Raw genomic sequence first — 21,239 nt, 5'->3', positions numbered from 1 at the left:
CCCGCACCCCGGTCTACGCAGCTCAGCTGTGCTCTTGGGTGGGCGGTGCCTTTCACCCGCTTCTTCCTGTGTGTGCCTTTCTGTCGCTGAGATGCTTTCTTCCCACGGGCTCTCTGTGGCATGTGAGATGAAGCTGAAGTCTGTGTTCTAGCTCAGTCTCTTTGTGAAGCCCTCCCCTGGGTACTCCCCGCCCAACGAAATCAGTCTCTCCTTCTGTGCTTCCATATGGCACTCAGCACCTGTTACTGCGGTTCTCAGTTTACATTCTAGGTTGTGAGCACCTGGCCGGCGGCAGGGACTGTATCGTATTCCTTTTGTGCTCCTAGTGCCCTAAGTGGTGTGTGGGACATAGAAGCACTTGAAAACTAATCTTTGAATCGGTGAATGAATGTACTTGTTCTGTGGATGTTATCTCTGTAGTTGACAAGGTCCTCAACTTTTATATCTCATGTGGCAGCGGGCCTTAAGATTGACCTAATTCAGCAGGAAGATTATTGATAGATTTGTTCTATGCTAGAAAAGGCTTTCACTCGTTAATAACTCTGCAGGATGTGAAAGAAGTGTTCCTAATTATCAGTGTAAGGAAAGTAGGTGCAGAGGTGCCTCTGACCAGCAGAGGGCATCCTAAACCAGCTGCAGGGGAGAGGAAAGGGCACTTACAGGTGTTTTCTGCTGAGCCTCGTGCTGTGCCAGGTACTGTATTCACATTTTTTAAGTAGCAAGATTTTAAGTTTGTGTATTTAACATGTGCGTCAGTTAGAAGGCTTCATTGCTGCTTTTTGCATTGCTGGTTGCTTCTGTAACTTGGTGTAAGACATTGGTTCACCAAACCTGTGTATGAATTATTTTCCCTAATTTATTTCTCTGTCTAGTTTCTGAGGAGTATTCAGTCAGTAAGAGACCCAGCATCTATCCCTCCTGAAGAGATGGTAAGATGATATGCTTCAGCTGTAACGAAGGCTTCTTTGTATGAAACTTAAAAGAACCTTTCGTCTGCCCCCCTCTTTCTTGGCTAAGTTGTAGATGCCTCATAATTCCTTTGGCCGTGACGGCGTCTGAGATTAATCTTATCACCACAGCAGGGAGCCTTTTTCTGGACAGTCTGCGTACATTTTTGGGTCGTACAGACCCCTGTGTTACCATTAAGTACCTCAGTGTGAACAGGGTTGGTGCTTCATCCCCATTTCACGGTCTTGGTGTTCTGTTGGAAGCCCTAAGTGCTGGGGAAGCAGCAGCCCTAGCCGTCCCTGAGCTGCACCCAAGCCACTCGTCTGCCCGCCGGTCGTGAGGTAGGGCTCCAACGTGCACGCAAGCGTGATTATTGACGTTAATGATCTTGTCTGACAAAGGTCCATCTACAGATCTCTCCCCTAGGTTGATGAACCTTTCTATTCTGTTTTTGTTTCTTATCTTCACCACCAGCTGCCGGTGAAGAAAGATTATATTTACCAGGACACGCGAAGGCCGTCGCTCCCTCTAAATTTTTTCTTACAATTACCGTAAAACAGACCACGATCCCCAGAGACATACAGGAAATACCAACCCAACTATAACCTTGAATATAGACCTAAGACTTGAAATAAATCAGGTTGTTCCAAATCAGTACTATGTGTATGTACTAGTGTTTTTCAGACTGACTTGTGGGTTTTAAATCAAGTTAGAGGTCCTGACAGTTATTGGGGGGGGGGGGGGAGGGGGGGGGGAATAAAATAGAAAATATCAGTAAGTCTGAGTATTGTTTTATAAAAGTTTTGTTTCCATTATGTGTATTTATGTGTGTGTGTGTGTGTGTGTGTGTGTACTACCACCACTAACAATAATAATAATAATAAAATTTTTAAAAATGTGGGTTGCCGTCAAAAATATTTTTGAAAGCCACAGACATATATCATATTTAGGCCCTTTTTCTCTTTTGGCCTTTGTTTGATATTTTAAAATCTTTGATAAATTGCATTCCCTCATGGTTTTAAGAGCCTGTAAGCCAGTGTGTGGTACTCTATAGTTGGCTTTGAGTATAATGAATGCCAAAATGGGAGAGAGTGCTTCAGAGAAAATGTAGATCGGGTTTCTAAGGCAGATTCTCTAGGTTTAATGATCTTTACTGCTTTTAGTCTCCAGAATTCACAACTCTGCCAGAGTCACATGGACATGCCCGGGATGCCTATTCATTTGGGACATTGGTGGAAAGTTTGCTCACAGTCTTAAGTGGACAGGGTGAGTTGTTGCACTATTACATCCACAGAATAAGCAGGAAGGTCGTTCACAGCCTGTTCTGGGTGGATTCAGAGGACCACAGTCTTTGACCATAGTAAGGAACCTGTTACTTACCAGATAACTTGTGTATGGCAGATCTTAACAGCGCTGAGGAAAGAAGCTTTGATTTCTTTGCAGAGTTTTAAAGAATTTTAAGTAGGAACCACTTTTGACTCTGTTTATATCACGTGTTATAATCTTATCAATCGGTATTGGTACTTGTGGTCTAAAGACTCTGTTCCTTATTGAGTCAGCCAAGTAAATGAGTGCTGTTATCGATTTATATGTAACGATCTGAAGAAGAGAGGAGGATTCGGCACTTTTTATTTAATCTGAATCAAGCTGGACGTTTCCTTATCTTTATTCTTTCCAAGTCCTTTTGAGTTTTTTCTTCTTGATGTAATTTACTCATTACCTTTTCTTTTGTTGCCCCGAAGAGCCCAGGCTCCTGAACACATCGTTTTCTTCTCTCTTTCGAGCTCTTTGATGGCGCGCCTGGTGGCCTGCTTCATTCTGGTCCAGCCACCCCAGGCCTTAGGTTGTCCGCCCGTTAACGGGCCTGGGGGGATGGAGTACATGCCTCGTTAGGCCCCTTCCCAGCCTGGCTCGCACTTTGCCGAAGCTTTGGGCACTTCTAACGCAACTTCTTTTACCAGGCTTCTGCAGCATGCTGAAGTTACAAGCACCCTTCGGCTGCTCGCTCTAAATTGTCTCAGCCTGAATACTTGAGAATTAAACCCCATTAAGGCCCTAAGGCATGCCCTGTGGGGAATGAACTCACTACTCCTCTGTGTCTAGAATGGTGGTAATTATGCACCATCCTGGAGAGACGAGAAAACACAGTCATTCAGATAACTTTTCTTGTTCTGTGGGTGAGGAACCCTGGTCCATAAGGCCCTCAGACCAGCCACTTCCTAAACTTCCTCTAGGCCCGAGCTGAGTTACACCTGCCGCTGGGAGATAAGGACACAGAGGTGAGGCCCGTGGGGGTGGGGCTGGATGTGTTGGCAGATGAATTTTCTACACCTGCCAAGGAGTGTGGCTTCAGGTGAGCCGGAAGCTGTTTAGCAACAGCCAGGGCTTTGTTTGTTTGGGCTTTTTACAGGTTGGTTTTTGCTCCCGTCAGTCTCCAGCTATAGAGGTCCTGAAAGGAGGGAGAAGGCTTGGAAACTAACTGTACCTCTGGATTTCAGTTTCAGCGGACGTTCTCTCCAGCTTCCAACAGACCTTGCACTCAACCCTGCTGAATCCCATCCCCACATGTCGGCCGCCGCTCCGCACCTTACTGTCCCATGACTTCTTCAGGTGAGGGCACCCGGCGGGCTTCCCCGGCCGCTCGCAGGTGCCGCGTCCCGTGGTGGGGTTTCGGGGCCCCCGGGTCACACAGTCCCTTCTGTTGGCATAGGAGAGGTCAAGTCACATCCGCATGGGAGGATAGGGGGCGAGAGTGGATTGCCTCTCGGGTTCCTACCACAGGAAGTTCTAGAAATCTTTAACTGTGGTGAAGGCCTGGGTCTGGAAGTTACAGCCAGAGCCCTTAGAAGCCACGCTGCATCTAGTGGATGGCACTGGTCAGGTAATCGAGAAACTTCATAAACACGGCCGCTCCTTTCTGCTGCCATTGTGTTCTAGGAGTTTGTTGTTGTTGAAAAGTTTTCTTGTTGGGGGAGGGGGAAGGAGCTCGTTTGTCTTCAGGCAGAAGGTTGTCGTCTTTGTTTGGTAATGAGTGATGGAAACGCACCGAAGTCGATTTAGAGGGAGGGGCACAATATAAGGTTGATACTGCCGCTGGATTCAGAGATGGTTTTGGATCTCTCTTCAAGGTTAGTTTCAATTACGTGTCCTCCTTTTCTTCATTTCCGTGACCGCAGAAATTCCGCACTGGTTAATTTCACATTCATGACTTTTAGTAGCAAAACTGATGTTCTGTCCTTTTGAAACTAAGGATCCTTACGTGTCAGCGGTTGGAGAGCCCGAGACAAACCGGAGCGGAGGGAAAGCCGGTGCTCTCCTCCGAGGGGGTGAATTACCTCTCCCATAGGACTAGGGTCCATGTTATTAAATGGGGCACAGGTAGTTTCACTATAATTACTAGGATTTTATTGGCCACTCTGGTTTCAAAGAAACTGTTCAAAACCTTTCCCGTCACAGGAGTCTTTTAACCAAGGTGTTTCTGTGTCCTTTTGGAGGATTCATAGCAATATCTTACTTACCTTGATACAAGGTCTCTACAAAGAATCCTTCATAGCAAATAGATTCTCTCCACTGTTTGATAAAAGAGTTGTTTAGTAAGAATTGTATTTTTGTATTTTTTTTTTAAACGTTTGTTTATTTTTGAGAGAGAAAGAGCACGCGAGTGGGAGAGGGGCAGCGAGAGGGGGACAGAGGATCCGAAGCGGGCTCCGCGCACACGGCACAGAGCCCTGACGCAGGGCTCAAACCCACGAACCATGAGATCGTGACCAGAGCCGAAGTCAGACGCTTGACCAACTGAGCCCTCCAGGTGCCCCCCAAGAATTGTGTTTTAAACAGAGACGGGAGAGAAAGCCAGAACGCACACCAGCTCCCCCTTCCTGAAATCTGACGGTTGCCCGTGAGGAGAAGCCAGCGGGAGGACCCGGACCGGCATCTCTTGCCGAGGCAGCTGCGCGAACTCGATTAGGCTTCGGTTGTGACATTTGTGCTTTTCTTCTGCTACTAAAGCCAGAGGGAAAGGGGTGCAGGCGTAAATGGGGAGCCCCAGGTGGCTGGCCATGCGGTGGGGCCGTGTGCTGAAGCGTCGGGCCCCGGCCTGGCAGCCTCCTCCCGCCGGACTCGATGCAAGCCGCCCTCCCCCCGGGGGGCCCACAGCCCCCCCCCCCCCCGGCTGAGGAGATGACTGCACGGCTTCCGGCAGGAGAAATGGGGAGCCTCCCGTGACTGGCACGGACATGCCGGTCTCCCCGGCCCCTTTGACGGCTCTCACCGGAGCGGACTTGAGGTTCAGTGGCTGTTTTGCAGTGCTTCACTGCATCGCTTCCATTTCTGCCAGGACAGCTCCGCTCACCACATCCTGTGGCAGCGCAGGTTCCCGTGACTGTGGTTGCAAAAACACCGCCGAGGTGGCGGGCGTCGGTGTGCCCACCGTGTGTGCCGGAGCCTGAATCCTCTTCGCACATCTCTTTGCTGTTCTTAAGACGCCAGATGCTCCACGGGCTCGTTCGCAGTATTTGTCTCTTGAGCGACTCAGTTATAATAGAGTCTTCTTTTTTTTAAGAGTTTTTTTTTTTTTAAACGTTCATTTATTTTTTTGGAGAGAGACAGCGTGCGCGCGGCGGGGAGGGGCACAGAGAAGGAGAGGGAGGGAGAGAATCCCAGGCAGGCTGTGCTGCCAGCGCTGAGCCTGACGTAGGGCTCGAACTCACAAACCACAAGATCGTGACCCCGAGCAGAAATCAAGAATCCGATGCTTAACCAACTGAGCCACCCGGGCGCCCCTATATAATGGAGTCTTCGAACTGGCAGAGGAGAATGTTTCCTTGAGTATTTTTACAGCCCGGTCTGTGGTTATGGCTTCAGTATTGAACACACCTTCTCTAATTTGCCATCCTGCATGTTTTTTTTTTCTCTTTGGCATTTAGGAATGATTTTCTAGAAGTTGTGAATTTCTTGAAAAGTTTAACATTGAAGAGTGAAGAGGAAAAAACTGAATTCTTCAAGTAAGTCCAGAAAGTTAAGGGCTTAAAATTCAGTACCTTGGGTTAAGTCCGCGTAATGACTCATCTCCGGAGAGATGAGTCCGACGTTTGCTTTCTTGGACAAAGTTTTTCGAACGTTGCCTGCGTGTCAGGCTTTCTGCTGGGCCCTGGGATGGCTAGTTAGTGCTTAAGCGGTGACCGAGCTCGTGGGGGACGTCCCGACGGCCCAGAGGTCGAGGGAGGAGGTGGTTAGAGAAGAGGTATGGCAGGCAGAGGGCAACGCGAAGTAACGCACGGAGGCGTTGTGCCTCGTGTACGGAACAGCAGGCAGGCGGGTGAGTCTGCATGTTCCCACACCGCAGTGGGTGAGAGGTGGGCACCCTCGGATGCGGCCGTGAGGAGCATTGCCGCTGTCTGTGAGCGGAGCACGCGGGCTGTGAAACGGTCGGATCTCCCCAGAGGCGGCTCCCTCTGTTGCCCTTGGAGGGCGCAGAGTGATTTCTTACGGGACTTGGGTCGGCCGGTGGCCTGTGGTGGGCCTCGATGGGAGGCCTGAGGTGAGGCAGCGATGGTACGAGGAGGACGACACAGATGAGCCCCGCTTCTAACGCTGGCAAGGCCGTGGCGATCGTCACCAAGAGCGCCGGAGGATACCCGAGGAGAGGCCCTCGCGCGCAGGGAATGTGAGGAGCTGGGTGTTCAGGGCGTCGGCGTGAAGGGGCCGTGGGACTCTAGACGGAGATGCGCGTGGGCCTTTGACCAGGTGGCTCTGAAGCCCGGGCGAGACGCGCGCAGCCGATGAGCCGGAGAGGAGTATTGGGGTTCACTGGCCTGCCGTTGGTGACGGTTTCCCGGAGAAAGCGGTAGCATGGGGGGCACGGCACGCCCAAACTGACCCTGGGGCCCCCACCCAGCTTTCTAAGACGGTGGTCGAGGAATGAGACAGAGGGGCGATGGCCGAAGGAGGTGCGGGGGAGGCCGGGAAGGGAAGGCTGGCGTCCTCGGCAGAGTAAAGCTCAGGAAGGGCAGGGGACGCTGTCAGGCGCCCAGAGAGCGCCCCGTCTGAGGAGCTGTTTGAGGGCGTGGGGATCCCGGCCGCGCGGGCGGACGGAGATGCGCTAGGAAGGCGAGAGCCCGGACACTGGGGAAGACCTGCGGGAAGGTTTGGAGAAGGGCCAGCGGAGAGTAGCCGAAGAAGGGGATGGAGTCGGGAAGGACTTTTTTAAGGGCAGAAGAGCCGTGAGCACGTTCGTGGGCCGGGGCACCGGGCTCGCGGAGGAGGGCAGCCCCACTGGGGGTCCTGGAAGGGGCCGGGATGCCGGGGCAACAGCTGCGTGGGGGTGGCCATCGGAAGAGGTGGCGGGAACCGAACGAGCCCAGGGGAGCCCTGTTGACGGCCTCTCCGCGCAGCAGGAGCAGGACCGTCTGCACAGGGTGGTTGTGCAGCGGCCGTGATACTGTCCCCCCCCCCCCCCCGCCATTACCTGTGTGTTCTTGACAGAGGGCTTTGACGGGTGTGACCTTGGGGAGTTAGTAAGAAAAGCCTGAATTTTGTTTCCTATGGAAACTTCAGATAATCTAACATCCTGCATCCTTCGTAGCGTGGATGGGACCTTGTGTGCGTGCTGGCGGCCTTGTCTCGCACCCCCTGCGTTTTTCTTAGATACCCTGCATCGACCGTTCACCTCCTCTGGCCACGTTTCCCCGTGCCTCCCTCTGACTGAAGTAGGGGAGGGCTGCGTGTGTCTACACTGGACGAGGAAGTGGCTACAGTGGCGCCACCGGCTGCCCAGGCTTTTCTTCTTTCCCCTCAGATTCCTGCTGGACAGAGTCAGCTGCTTGTCCGAGGAGTTGATCGCCTCGAGGTTGGTGCCTCTTCTGCTTAATCAGTTGGTGTTTGCAGAGCCAGTAGCCGTTAAGAGTTTTCTGCCTCATCTGCTTGGCCCCAAAAAAGGTGAATTTTTTTCAAAGGATTATTGGTAATTAAGGAGTTCGGGCATTATTAGTCCTTATTTGAGCAGACTGAGATTACTGCATGGTGTAGTTAGAGTATGGCTCCAAAAGAGTCATTGGTCCCTGAGGTGATTATCTTGACTCAAACCTGCGTACCAGAGCCCACGGGGTAAATAAGGAGCATCTTCTTGGAGAGTCAGATTTATTGTAGAAGGTGGTATATTGGAAAAACCATACATATACACATACACACACGCACACATAAACACGTAAGATTCAAGTATGCAACGCACATGAAGTTTTAAGATAAGGCGTACGTCCTCACAGGGCTTTTGCATTTGCAGTTAGGCCTGTGCCTTTTTTTTTTAATGTATTTTTTTAACGTTTATTTTTGAGAGCGCGCATGTGAGTGGGGCAGAGCAGAGAGAGAGGGGAACAGAAGATCTGAGGCGGGCTCTGTGCTGACAGCAGAGAGCCCAGTGTGGGGCTCAAACTCATGAACCGTGAAATCATGACCTGAGCTGAAGTCAGAAGCTTAACTGACTGAGCCACCCAGGCGCCCCTTTAATGTTTTTTTTTTTTTTTTTTAGAGAGAGAGTGTAAACGGGGGACGGGCAGAGGGAAGAAAACCTTAAGCAGGCTTCGCGCTCAGCGCAGAGCCCGACACAGGGCTCAATCCATGACCCTGGGATCATGAGCTGAGCTGAAATCAAGAGCTGGACACTCAACTGACTGAGCCACCCAGGCGCACCTAGGCCTGTGCCTTCTGGCTTCCCAAGAGCAACTCACTTATTTTATATTTTCAGTGGAAAGACTGAAAGGCGGGAGATGACTTTCCTACCTGGAGCTTCAGTTTTTTTCTGAATGTGCAATTAAGGTTATTATTCTGATACTCTATAACTTCATAAGCACTGTAGATGGGAACGTACCAGGTTAGAGAATTTATTTTCAGAATTTATTTTCTTAAAAGATCTCCACCCAACAAAGCAGCAGCATAGGTAACTGTTTTACAGCATAGAATTTTGTTACAGCCTTTGTTATTCCCTGAGGGTTTTTGTTTCTGTGTCTGTTTTCAGTTCAACTGTAGCTGACACACATTACATCCGTCTCAGGTCCTGGAGTTTTTCTTCCCAGGTGCCATCCCTTTACTCAGTAGATCTTAGATGGCGGTGTGCTTCTGAATCACCTGGGGACCTTTTTAAAAATGTGCCTGTAGGGGCGCCTGGGTGGCGCAGTCGGTTAAGCGTCCGACTTCAGCCAGGTCACGATCTCACGGTCCGTGAGTTCGAGTCCCGCGTCAGGCTCTGGGCTGATGGCTCAGAGCCTGGAGCCTGTTTCCGATTCTGTGTCTCCCTCTCTCTCTGCCCCTCCCCCGTTCATGCTCTGTCTCTCTCTGTCCCAAAAATAAATAAACGTTGAAAAAAAAAAAAAAAGTGCCTGTATGGCCGATCCACTGATGGTGGGACAGCCGGGGCAGGACTATATATGTATTTATTTATTTGTAAAGGCCCCCACGTGATTGTGACGGCGATCTCTGATCACCGCTACCATAACTGGCAGGAAGAGAGGACCGCCCGGCATCAAATCCCATTGTGACATTTAACACCTCCTGGTTCTGCAGATGAAATTGCGGCCACGGTCCTTGATCTACCCTAGTATATGAAATTCCTCACTGGTTAAACACAGATGTATAAAGAGTTACTGATTCAGGAGTCCCTTAAAATACGCAAGCTTTCTCTGTTGCAGGTTCAGCGTGGCACAGTATTTCACAAGGCAGAGCGTGTTTAAGGTCGTTGACCCTTGAGTAATCTGAGTCAACCAGAAAGGTGTCCTTTGCTTTGGGGCCTAGAATGTGTGGGAAGCTCTGGGCTCAGTTTCTAAATTATCCTTCATGCTCCTTTCGCTGAAATGACCATTTGCTTCTTCACGCGGAACCGCCTCTGATCGCGGGGTAGACAGCGCGCGGGGAGAAGTGCCTTGCCTGCTGTCGCCGGCCCTGTTCCGGTCGCGGGTGATCCCTGTGCTGCTGCAGCTGTTTGAGGTGCACGAGGAGCACGTGCGGATGGTGCTGCTGTCTCACCTGGAGGCCTACGTGGAGCACTTCACTCCGGAGCAGCTGAAGAAAGTCATCCTGCCACAGGTCAGAGACGGCCGGCGGGCGCAGGCTGGACGGCCGCTGCTAGTTTGGGGGCTGAAAGGAGGGGGCGGGTTCGCAGCGCTGAGGTGATAGGTTAGGGGGTCGGGAGGCCCCCGTCGGGTTGAAAAGCTCCTCGGATACCCAGGGCTGAAATTCAGACTGCGTTCCCATCCCATTCACATAGGCAGATCGATTAAACTAAGGTGTTTGGTCTTAAGCTGGGAAAAACCATAGTTCTGTTTGCTAATTCTTTTTTTTGTTTGTTTTTTTAAGTTTATTTATTTATTTTGAGAGAGAGAGAGAGAGAGGGAGCACAAGCAGGGGAGGGGCAGAGAGAGAGGGAGAGACAATCCCAAGCAGGCTCTGCACTACCAGCGCAGAGCCCGATGTGGAGCTCGAACTCACAAACTGTGAGATCGGGACCTGAGCTGAGGTCAAGAGACAGACGCTTAACCGGCTGAGCCGCCCAGGTGTGATTCCTTGGGGAAAGGACCAAGAACCCTTTGTGGATGTTTTGTGACAGAAAGTATCCGTGTATACTTATAATTAAGTATAATTAAATACCATATACAATATGGTATAAATACCATATACCATATTTAATTATGGTATAATTAAATACCATAAACAAATTAAATTATAACCGAGAGGAAGATGAGATTATTCCTACCAGTGGTTTTCAGACTGTCTATCAGCCTCTGGGGAACCAGGTAATGAGTCACCCACTCTGGGGCTCCGGTTTATGTCGGTTTGCCATGGCTCACCTAACAAATGACCCCAAACTGCATGGCTTAAAGCAGTAGAAGTTCTCTCCCGGGTCTGGAGGCCGGTCTGAACTCCACGTGTCAGCTTGACTCCCGCCGGTCCCTGCTGTGTCTTGGCTCGTAACTCAGGCCTGTCCGCTTCATGGGACTTAGGGCCCACTCTAACCCAGGGTGACCTCACTTTAAGGTCATATTCTGGGTCGCTGCGAGCTTTTAGGAGATAATATTCGACTCAGTAGGAGTTTTTTATTTCTTTATTTTTTTAATTTATAGCCAAGTTAGCATATAGTGCAACAGTGATTTCAGGAGTAGATTCCTTAATGCCCCTTACCCCTTATCCATTTAGCCCATCCCCCCTCCCACAACCCCTGCAGCAACCATATTTATGAGTTCGTTCTCCATATTTATGAGTCTCTTCTGTTTTGTCCCCCTGCCTGTTTTTATATTAGTTTTGCTTCCCTTCCTGTATGTTCATCTGTTTTTTATCTTAAATCCCTTATATGAATGAAATCATATGATATTTGTCTTTTTCTGACTATTTCACTTAGCATAATACTCTCTAGTTTCATCCACATAGTTGCAAATGGCAAGATTTCATTCTTTTTGATTGCCAAGTAATACTCCAGTGTATGTATATACCACATCTTCTTTATCCATTCATCCATCGATGGACATTTGGGCGCTTTCCATACTTTGGCTATTGTCGATAGTGCTGCTGGGGGTGCCTGTGTCCCTTCGAAATAGCACACCTGTATCCCTTGGATAAATACCTAGTAGTGCAATTGCTGGGTCATAGGGTAGCTCTATTTTTAATTTTTTGAGGAACCTCCATACTGTTTTCCAGAGTGGCTGCATCAGTTTGCCTTCCCACCAGCAGTTCAAAAGAGATCCTCTTTGTCCGCATCCTCGCCAACATCTGTTGTTGCCTGAGTTGTTAATATTAGCCATTCTGACAGGTGTGAGGGGGTATCTCATGGTGGTTTTGATTTGTATTTCCCTGATGATGAGTGAAGTTGAGCATTTTTTCATGTGTCAGTTGGCCATCTGGATATCTTCTTTGGAGAAGCGCCTATTCATTTCTTTTGCCAATTTCTTCACTGGATTGTTTTTTGGGTGTTAAGTTTGATAAGTTCTTTATAGATTTTGGATACTAACCCTTTATCTGATATGTCATTTGCATATGTCTTCTCCCATTCTGTCAGTTGCCTTTCAGTTTTGCTGACTATTTCTTTCGCTGTGCAGAAGCTTTTTATTTTGATGAGGTCCCAGTAGTTCATTTTTGCTTTTGTTTCCCTTGCCTCTGGAGACGTGTTGAGTAAGAAGTTGCTGTGGCCAAGGTCAAAGAGGTTTCTCCTCTAGGATTTTGATGGCTTTCTGTCTTATGTTTAGGTTCTTTATCCATTTTGAGTTTATTTTCGTGTCTGGTGTGAGAAAGTGGTCCAGATTCATTTTTCTGCATGTCGCTGTCCAGTTTCCCCAGCACCATTTGCTGAAGAGACTGTCTTTATTCCATTGGATATTCTTTCCTGCTTTGTCCAATATTAGTTGGCCACACATTTGATGGTCCACTTGTGGGTTCTCTATTCTGTTCCATTGAGTTGAGTGTCTTTGTGCCAGTATCATACTGTCTCGATGATTATAGCTTTGTAATACAGCTTGAAGTCCGGGCTTGTGATGCCTCCAGCTTCAGTTTTCTTTTTCAAGATTTCTTTGGCTATTCGGGTTTTTTCTGGTTCCATACAAATTTTAGCATTGTTTGTTCTAGCTCTGTGAAGAATGCTGGTGTTATTTTGAGAGGTATTGCATTGAATATGTAGATTGCTTTGGGTAGTATTGACACTTTAACGATATTTGTTCTTCCTATCCAGGAGCATGGAATCTTTTTCCATTTTTTTGTGTCTTCTTCAATTTCTTTCATAAGCTTTCTATAGTTTTCAGTATGTAGATTTTTCACCTCTTCAGTTAGATTTATTCCTAGGTATCTTAAGGGTTTTGGTGCAACTGTAAATGGGATCAATTCCTTGATTTCTCTTTCTGTTGCTTCATTCTTGGTGTATAGGAATACAACCGATTTCTGTGCATTGATTGTATATCCTGCAACTTTGCTGAATATGGATCAGTTCTAGCAGTTTTTGGGTGGAATCTTAAGGGTTTTCCATATAGAGTATCATGTCACCTGCGAAGAGTTAAAGTTTGACTTCCTTCTGGCCAATTTGGATGCCTTTTATTCCTTTGTGTTCTCTGATTGCTGAGGCTAAGACTTCCAGTACTATGTTGAATAACAGTAGTGAGAGTGGACATCCCTGTCTTGTTCCTAACCTTAAGGGAAAAGTTCTCAGTTTCTCTTCCCATTGAGGATGATATTAGCGTTGGGTTTTTCATATATGGCATTTATGATCTTGAGGTATGATCCTTCTGTCCCTACTTTCTTGAGGGTTTTTATCAAGAAAGGATGCTATATTTTGTTGAATGCTTTCCCTGCATCTATTGAGAGGATCATGTGGTTATTGTCCTTTCTTTTATTGATGTGATGTATCACATTGATTGTTTTGCAAATATTGAACCAGCCCTGCATCCCAGGTATAAATCCCAATTGGTCGTGGTAAATAATTTTTTAATGTATTGTTGCATCTGGTTGGCTCATACCTTGTTGAGGATTTTTGCATCTATGTTCATCAGGGAAATTGGTCTGTAGTTCTCCTTTTTAGTGGGGTCTTTGTCTGGTTTTGGAATCAAGGTAATGCTGGCTCCATAGAAAAAGTTTGGAAGTTTTCCTTCCATTTCTATTTTTTTGGAACAGCTTCAAGAGAGTAGGTGTTAACTCTTCTTTAAATGTTTGGTAGGATTCCCTTGGAAAGCCATCTGGCCCCAGACTCTTGTTTTTTGGGAGATTTTTGATTACTAATTCGATTTCCTGACTGGTTATGGGTCTGTTCACATTTTCTATTTCTTCCTGTTTCAGTTTTGGTAGTGTATATATTTCTGGGAACTTGTTCATTTCTTCCAGATTGCCCATTTTATTGGTGTATAATTGCTCATAATATTCTGTTATTATTGTTTGTATTTCTGCTGTGTTAGTTGTGATCTCTCTTCTTTCATTCTTGATTTTATTTATTTGGATCCTTTTTCTTTTTGATCAAACTGGCTAGGGGTTTATCAATTTTGTTAATTTTTTCAAAGAAACAGCTCCTGGTTTCATTGATCTGGTCTACTGTTTGCTTTTTTGTTTGTTTGTTTTGTTTTCTTTTTCGATAACATTGATTTCTGTTCTAATCTTTATTATTTCCTGTCTTCTACTGGTTTGGGGTTTTATTTACTGTTCTTTTTCTAGCTCTTTTAGGTGTAAGGTTAGTTTGCATATCTGAGACCTTTCTTCTTCTTTAGGAAGGCCTGGATTGCTATATACTACCCTCTTCTGACCGCCTTTGCTGTGTCCCAGAGGTTTTGGGCTGTGGTGTTACCATTTTCATTGGCTTCCATGTACTTTTTAATTTCCTCTTTAACTTCTTGGTGAGCCCATTCATTCTTTAGTAGCTGTTCTTTAGTCTCCAAGTATTTGTTATCTTTCCACATTTTTTCTTGTGGTTGATTTCAAGTTTCATAGCGTTGTGGTCTGAAAATATGCATGGTATGATGTCGATCTTTTTGTATTTGTTGATGCTGAAATGTGTCCCAGTATGTGGTCTATTCTGGAGAACGTTCCATGTGCACTGGAGAAGAATGTGTATTCCACTGCTTTAGGATGAAATGTTCTGAATATATCTGTTAAGTCCATCTGGTCCAGCGTGTCATTCAAAGCCATTATTTCCTTTTTGATTTTCTGTTTAGATTATCTGTCCATTGTTGTAAGTGGGGTATTGAAGTCCCCTATTTTTATGGTATTATTATCAATGAGTTTCTTTATGTTTGTGATTGATTTATGTATTTGTTTGCTGCCACATTTGGAGCATAAATGTTTACAATTGTTAGATCTTGGTGGATAGACTCCTTGATGATATAATGCCCTTCTTCATTTCTTGTTACAGTCTTTATTTTAACGTCTAGATTTTCTGATATAAGTATGGCTACTCCAGCTTTCTTTTGGCGACCATTAGCATGATAGATGGTTCTCTATCCCCTTACTTTCAATCTGAAGGTGTCTTTAGGTCTAAAGTGGGTGTCTTGTAAACAGCATATAGATGGGTCTTGTTTTCTTATCCATTCTGTTACCCTATGTCTTTTGATTGGAGCATTTAGTCCCCTGACGTTTAGAGTGAGTACTGAAAGATAAGAACTTACTGCCATTATGTTGTGTTCAGAGTTGGAGTTTCTGGTGGTGTTCTCTAGTCCTTTCTAGTCTGTTGTTTTTGGTATTTTTGGTTTGTTTGTTTGTTTGTTTTTGTTTTTTGTTTCATCTTTTTTCCCTTCAGAGAATGCTCCTCAAAATTTCTTGCAGGGCTGGTTTACTGGTCACAGACTCCTTTAATATTTGTTTGTCTGGGACATGTTTTATCTCTCCTGTTTTGACTGACAGCCTTGCTGGATAAAGAATTCTTGGCTGCATATTTTTCCAGTTCAGCATATTGAATATATCCTGCCACTCCTCTCTGGCCTGCCAAGTTTTTGTGGATAGGTCTGCTGCAAACCTGATCTGTCTTCCCTTGTAAGTTAAGGACTTTTTTTTCCCCTTGCTGCTTTCATGATTCTTTCCTTGTCTGAGTATTTTGTGAATTTGATTATGATATGCCTTGTTGATGGTTAGTTTTTTGTTGAATCTAATGGGAGCCCTTTGTGTTTCCTGGATTTTGATGTCTGTGTCTTTCCCCAGTTTAGGAAAGTTTTCCTCTATGATTTGCTCACATAAACCTTGTACCTAATTCTCTAATTCTTAAATTGTGCTTTTTTGCCTTAGTCTCCCTCTTTTTTCTGCTTCATTGTTCTCCATAAGTTTGTCCTCTATCTCACTGATTCTCTGCTCTACTTCATCCATCCGTGCCACCGTGGCAACCATTCAAGATTGCAGCTCAGTTATAGCATTTTTTGTTTCATCCTGACTAGCTTTTACTGCTATTATCTCTGCAGAAAGGGATTCTAATCTGTTTTCAACCCCAGCTAGTATTCTTATCGTGATTCTAAATTCTGGTTCAGACATCTTGCTTGTATCTTTGTTGATTAAGTCCCTGGTTGTCATTTCTTCCTATTCTTTCTTTTGGGGTAAATTCCTTCATTTCATCATTTTGAAGGAAGAAAAGGAATTAGTAAAAAAAAAATTTTTTAAGTAAAAACAACACAAAAAAATCAAATAATGCTAGATCCTAAGTGTATTTTGGTCTGGTTGTTTAAATGAGCTTGGTAGATTCAAGAAAAAAGGTAAAGAAAAGAAAAGAAAAAGGAAAAAAGAAAAAAAAAAAGGAAAACGTTTGAAAATTAGATATAATGAATACAATGAAATAGAATAAAATGAAATGATGGAAGTAAAATAGAATTTAAAAAATTTTTAAAAACGTAGTAGAAAAAAGTTAAAAATCTTTTTAATAAAAATGGAAAACAAAAATAAATGTTTTGTCTTTATTCAAAAATAAGAAAAAAAATTGAATAGATGGATCAGTGAACAAACTGAAATATGATTGAAATTACATCGGTTTCCCCTAAAAGTCAAACTATGAAGTTTGTTGTGCATAAACTAAGCAGGCAGAGAGATTCTTGTTTTTCCTCAAATGTGCGGTTGCCTTTTGAGCAGGGCTTAGTGTAACGGCTCCATTCTCCACTAGGTGGCACTGCTTCACTTACTGGGGAGGATTGTTTTGGCGCACGTAGGCATGTATGCGCATGTGCAGGTGAGATGAAAATGGCATAACCCAGCTACCCGGTCTCACCCTGTCTCTAGTATCAGAACTCTGTGTTCTTCCCGACTGGCAATCAAGCCTCATTTGTCTCCAACTTCTGTCCACTCCCCGCTTTTATACTGTTCTTGACCAAGCCATCAGGCTGCCAAGCGGCACCTCCTCCTGAGTTTTATCTCAGATGGTGGCTGTGTTTCCCAACCCCTCACTTCTGAGGGACTTCGGCTTTGACCTGTTCTGACCCTCCGGGGGAGGGTCTCACCAAGCAATGGCCGGGTGCCCACCTGCCCCAGAAAAAGTTCACGTGATTGTGTAGCAGCGTTTCAGTGATTATGGAAAATCACAACGCACATCTGGCACCGGGCTTCCCCCTTATCATCCTTGTTCCAGTGAATGTGGTTCTCCAGGGTCCGGTGGCACCTTTGCCTGGGTGGGGGCCACACAGCCTCTACCAAATGTCCTCCCGGCAGGGGAACCACCTCTCCTTCTGTGGCCCGTGGCATCCTCGGGCCACACTCTCTGCCCCTGGGGATTCGCCCTTCCCACCACAGCACCACCAGGTATTGAGCTGTGGAGCCTCAGACTCTGCGCTCCCCCTTTTTAGAGTCTTAATGGAATTTAAACCCTCCCTTTCTCCCCTTTTTTGTTCAGTCCCTTGTGTACTCTTCCTCTTCTCTCCACGAGCAAAAACAGCTCCCTGCCCTCTGTGGCTTCTCTCTCCCCCAGCTCACCTCTGTGCACCATGTACCTGCTGAGTTCTGTGGTTCAGGTTGTGCGTATCGTTTTGTTAACCCTCAAATCGGTTTTCTACGTGTGCAAGATGTTTAGTGTTGATCTGGCTGGCTGCATTTCAGGGACAAGAGACACAAAAAAAACTTTCCTTGCTGTTCCATCATCTTGGCCCCTCCCTCAGTATGAGATTTTAAAAGATTTTGTCAGCCGTGTGGTATCTTCCAAATAATTTGTTTTCCTATGAGATTAATTTATTTATAAATTATTTGTAAAGCCTGGTTTTATGCCAGGTCTTGTGCATAGGTCCTGGGGCCGTAGGGGTATATAACACACCTTGCTTTCAAGGAGCTGGGAGGTGGGAAAGATAGGTGTTTGTCACCTGTTGCTGTACAACCACCCCCAAAACTTAGTACCTAAAACATTTTTTTATTTAAAAAAATTTTTTTAACATTTACTCATTTTTGAGAGGGAGAGACAGAGCATGAGCAGGGGAATGGCAGAGAGAGAGGGAAACACAGAATACGAAGCAGGCTCCAGGCTCTGAGCTGTCAGCACAGAGCCCGACGTGGGGCTGGAACTCATGAACCATGTGATCATGACCTGAGCTGAAGTCGGATGCGTAACCAACTGAGCCATGCACGTGCCCCAAAAGTCTTTTTTTTCTCGGAATTCTTTGCATTGACTGGGCTCAGGTTGGGAATTCTGTTGCTCCACATGATGTCAGCTGATGAGCAGTCCCCTGGGGCCCATTGAGGCTGACGCACGCAAAACGGTTCCTTGACACCTTGAAGGGGATGGCTGGGCCTCTCTCTCCACGTGGTCTCAGGATGTCTCGGGGCCTCTGTTCCCCTTCGTCCCATCTCCACCGAGGGAGGTGGACTCCTTACAGGGCTGCCCGGGGCTACCAGAAGTGCCAGGGCAGCCTTCTGGAGGCATAGGTTAGGAGTGGACAGTGTCACTTCTGTTATGTTCTCCTGGTTCGGGCGAGTCACAGAAGTCAGCTGAGGTTCATTAAGAGTGGGTTTGCATAGGGCATGGATACTGGGGGACCACGGGGGCCTGGCCGGCTTTAGGGTCAAGCAGCACAACATGGCACTTGGTGCTTACATTTGTAGCAGTAATTGTTACCCTGATGTAGTTGTCTCTGAACATATAGACGAGGGACGAAGCATCCTCCCTCTGAGAGGAGTCTTCCTACGTCTCAGAATTGGCCCTGAGCTGAGGTCAAAGAATGCGTAGGTTTTCAGCGTGTGAAAGACCGTGAAGACTCTCACTGGAGTTCTGTCCTATGTAGGGGAATAGCCTGGCCGATTTTTATGTGCTAGAAAGTTCCTTTTGGTAGCAGTGTGGAAGATGGACTGTAGGAGGGGAGAGGAGGTAGGAGGCTGTTAGAATAGTCCAGCTGAGAGAAGGCAATGTCTGGGGGACATATGACAGTGGTCATGGGAGAGGGACATATAAAGGGTAGAAGGGTAGGACGCAGCTGCTCACGAGAGGAGAGGCTTGAGGATGACTGAGGTTTGTGGCTTGGGTGGTTTGTTATTGTACAGTTAGCCTACTTGATGGAATTCTCATCATTTGGGAAAGAAACACTTTATTTGTACAGCTTTGTTCTGAGAATGTGCCTGATTTGTTAGCATTGGACCTGAACATCATCTTCGTCTTGCTGGAAGTCTTGATCTTAGATAAATGAGGAAACTAGAAACTAGAAAAATTAAACGATTGGTCAGTCTAGGTGTCTGCAGTTAGCCCCTCTGCCACAGTTATGGACTCTTGTCACTCAGCGTCTTTTGATTGGAGCATTTAGATTCTCCCAAGAATTTGGAAAATCCTCTACAGCAATACTACCCTGAACACCCCGTCTTAGCTGATCTGACACTGAGCAGGGTCAGGCCTGGTTGGTATTTGCTGGGAGGCCTCCTGGGAGTACTGGGTGCTGTCGGCTTAAGAGACTGGAGATCTCCAGAGCACTCAGCTGCCTTTGTTCCTGGGGCGGGAGCTGACAGGCATCATGAACAAGCCTAGAACCTTTCATAGCAATTCAACACAATAATTTTATGCGATTTCCAATAGATTTATTTTTGCTTTTATTGTGTTTTTTTTTATTTTATTTTATTTAAAATTTTTTTTTTCAACGTTTATTTATTTTTGGGACAGAGAGAGACAGAGCATGAACGGGGGAGGGGCAGAGAGAGAGGGAGACACAGAATCGGAAACAGGCTCCAGGCTCTGAGCCATCAGCCCAGAGCCCGACGCGGGGCTCGAACTCATGGACCGCGAGATCGTGACCTGGCTGAAGTCGGACGCTTAACCGACTGCGCCACCCAGGCGCCCCTATTGTGTTTTCTACAACGTGTGGGTCTGTGATTGATTGGGAGGGGGACCTATTGGGCCTTGCCCACCAGTAGTTTGACAGCTGCCGACTCGGAGCACGCGTGTAAGAGATGAAGTCATCTGAACAAGCGTGGTCTGATTGCAGCCCAGGTGCTGGTTTATGGGGAAAAAGGCCGTGTGGTCGTGTGCACTTACCACCTGATTTACTCCTAGGTCTTGCTGGGCCTGCGTGATACCAGTGATTCCATTGTGGCAATTACTCTTCATAGCCTAGCAGTGCTGGTGTCCTTACTTGGACCAGAGGTGGTTGTGGGAGGTGAAAGAACCAAGATCTTCAAACGCACTGCCCCAAGTTTTACTAAAATGGTGGACCTTTCCCCAGAAGGTAAGAATGATTAAATGGGCTTTTTATTTTAAATATTGTTGTTTTAATGAAATTTTTAACATTATACAAGTAAGGCAGGTGGGTTGGCTTCAGTCAGAGGATAGAGACAACTGTAAAGAAAGCATAATTTCCCTCTCCCGGTTCCTTCTGGGTGTATAAGGTAATCAATTTTAATAGTTTAGTGGGAATCTTTTCTTCCTTTTCTTAGGCCCATAAAGATACACAGGTATCTGTGTATACACACACACACCCACGTATCAGATTTTTTAACAAAACAATGAGAAAATACTGTGCCCAATTCTACAACTTAATTTTTTCGTGTAGTGCCTTTTCAGGGACTCGTCTCCAGGTCAGTATGTAGAAATGTCACTTTTTTGACAGCTGCCTAATATTTCATTGAATACATTTCATTTAGTGATTTCCCTGTTGGTGGATATTGCTTTCATTTCTGGATTTTTAACCACTACACTGCTGCAGTAGATGTCCTTGTACTTGTATCTTGATGTAGTTTGCCTTTTATTGCTAGACGATAAGGTCCCACAAGTAGACCTACTGGGTCAAAGAATATATTTAAAATTTTATGGATACTCTCTGTCAGTTTCTAAAGGTTGTAGCAGCTCTTAACAACACTAGATGTTTAAGTCCTTTGATTTTGATGGCCTCTTAGGTAAGTAGCTGTTGATTTTTAAGAACTTCAAGAAATACTTATTTCTGGCATATTCCAATTGGATATTACATGGCACGTAGCAATAATTGCTGGTCTTTATAGGTTGTAAAAAGTCAAGAATAAAAATTTTGTATCAACAGCATTGCTTCTTTGCTCCTTGATACAACCCTGAATAGGATGGTGATCTTGTTAGGAAACACGGATCTCTGATTCAGTTCTCACGGATGGTGAATTAGCACAGAAACCGTTACAGTAGAAAAGAACTATCAGATAGACTTTTCTCTAATTCTCATGCCAGGAGAATTTATTTTATTTTATTTTATTTTATTTTATTTTATTTTATTTTATTTTATTTTATTTATTTTATTTTATTTTATTATTTTTTTAATTTTTTAATTCAAATCCAAGTTAGTTAACATATGGTATAATGATAATTTCAGGAAGAGAATTTAGTGATTCATCACTTACATAGAACACCCAGTGCTCATCCCAACAAGTGCCATCCTTCATGCCCA

The 21,239-nt window shown here is 45.8% G+C and overlaps 1 protein-coding gene across 8 annotated transcripts in view; it reads left to right on the top strand.

Annotated features, from left to right (window-relative positions):
• SCYL3 (SCY1 like pseudokinase 3) overlaps positions 1 to 21,239 on the top strand; it is a 42,706-nt gene that overhangs the window by 16,471 nt on the left and 4,996 nt on the right. For all 8 annotated transcript variants that reach the window (XM_030303502.1, XM_030303500.1, XM_030303501.1 and 5 more), the window contains 7 exons: positions 873 to 929; positions 2,112 to 2,214; positions 3,447 to 3,558; positions 5,874 to 5,951; positions 7,745 to 7,884; positions 9,839 to 10,023; positions 19,886 to 20,057. In XM_030303502.1, the coding sequence (XP_030159362.1) occupies positions 873 to 929; positions 2,112 to 2,214; positions 3,447 to 3,558; positions 5,874 to 5,951; positions 7,745 to 7,884; positions 9,839 to 10,023; positions 19,886 to 20,057 (847 nt within the window). The remainder of the gene's footprint in view (positions 1 to 872; positions 930 to 2,111; positions 2,215 to 3,446; positions 3,559 to 5,873; positions 5,952 to 7,744; positions 7,885 to 9,838; positions 10,024 to 19,885; positions 20,058 to 21,239) is intronic.

This window comes from Lynx canadensis, chromosome F1, assembly GCF_007474595.2.
Source record: "Lynx canadensis isolate LIC74 chromosome F1, mLynCan4.pri.v2, whole genome shotgun sequence".
NCBI lineage: Eukaryota > Metazoa > Chordata > Mammalia > Carnivora > Felidae > Lynx > Lynx canadensis.
This window is presented reverse-complemented; position numbering and strand designations above follow the sequence as displayed.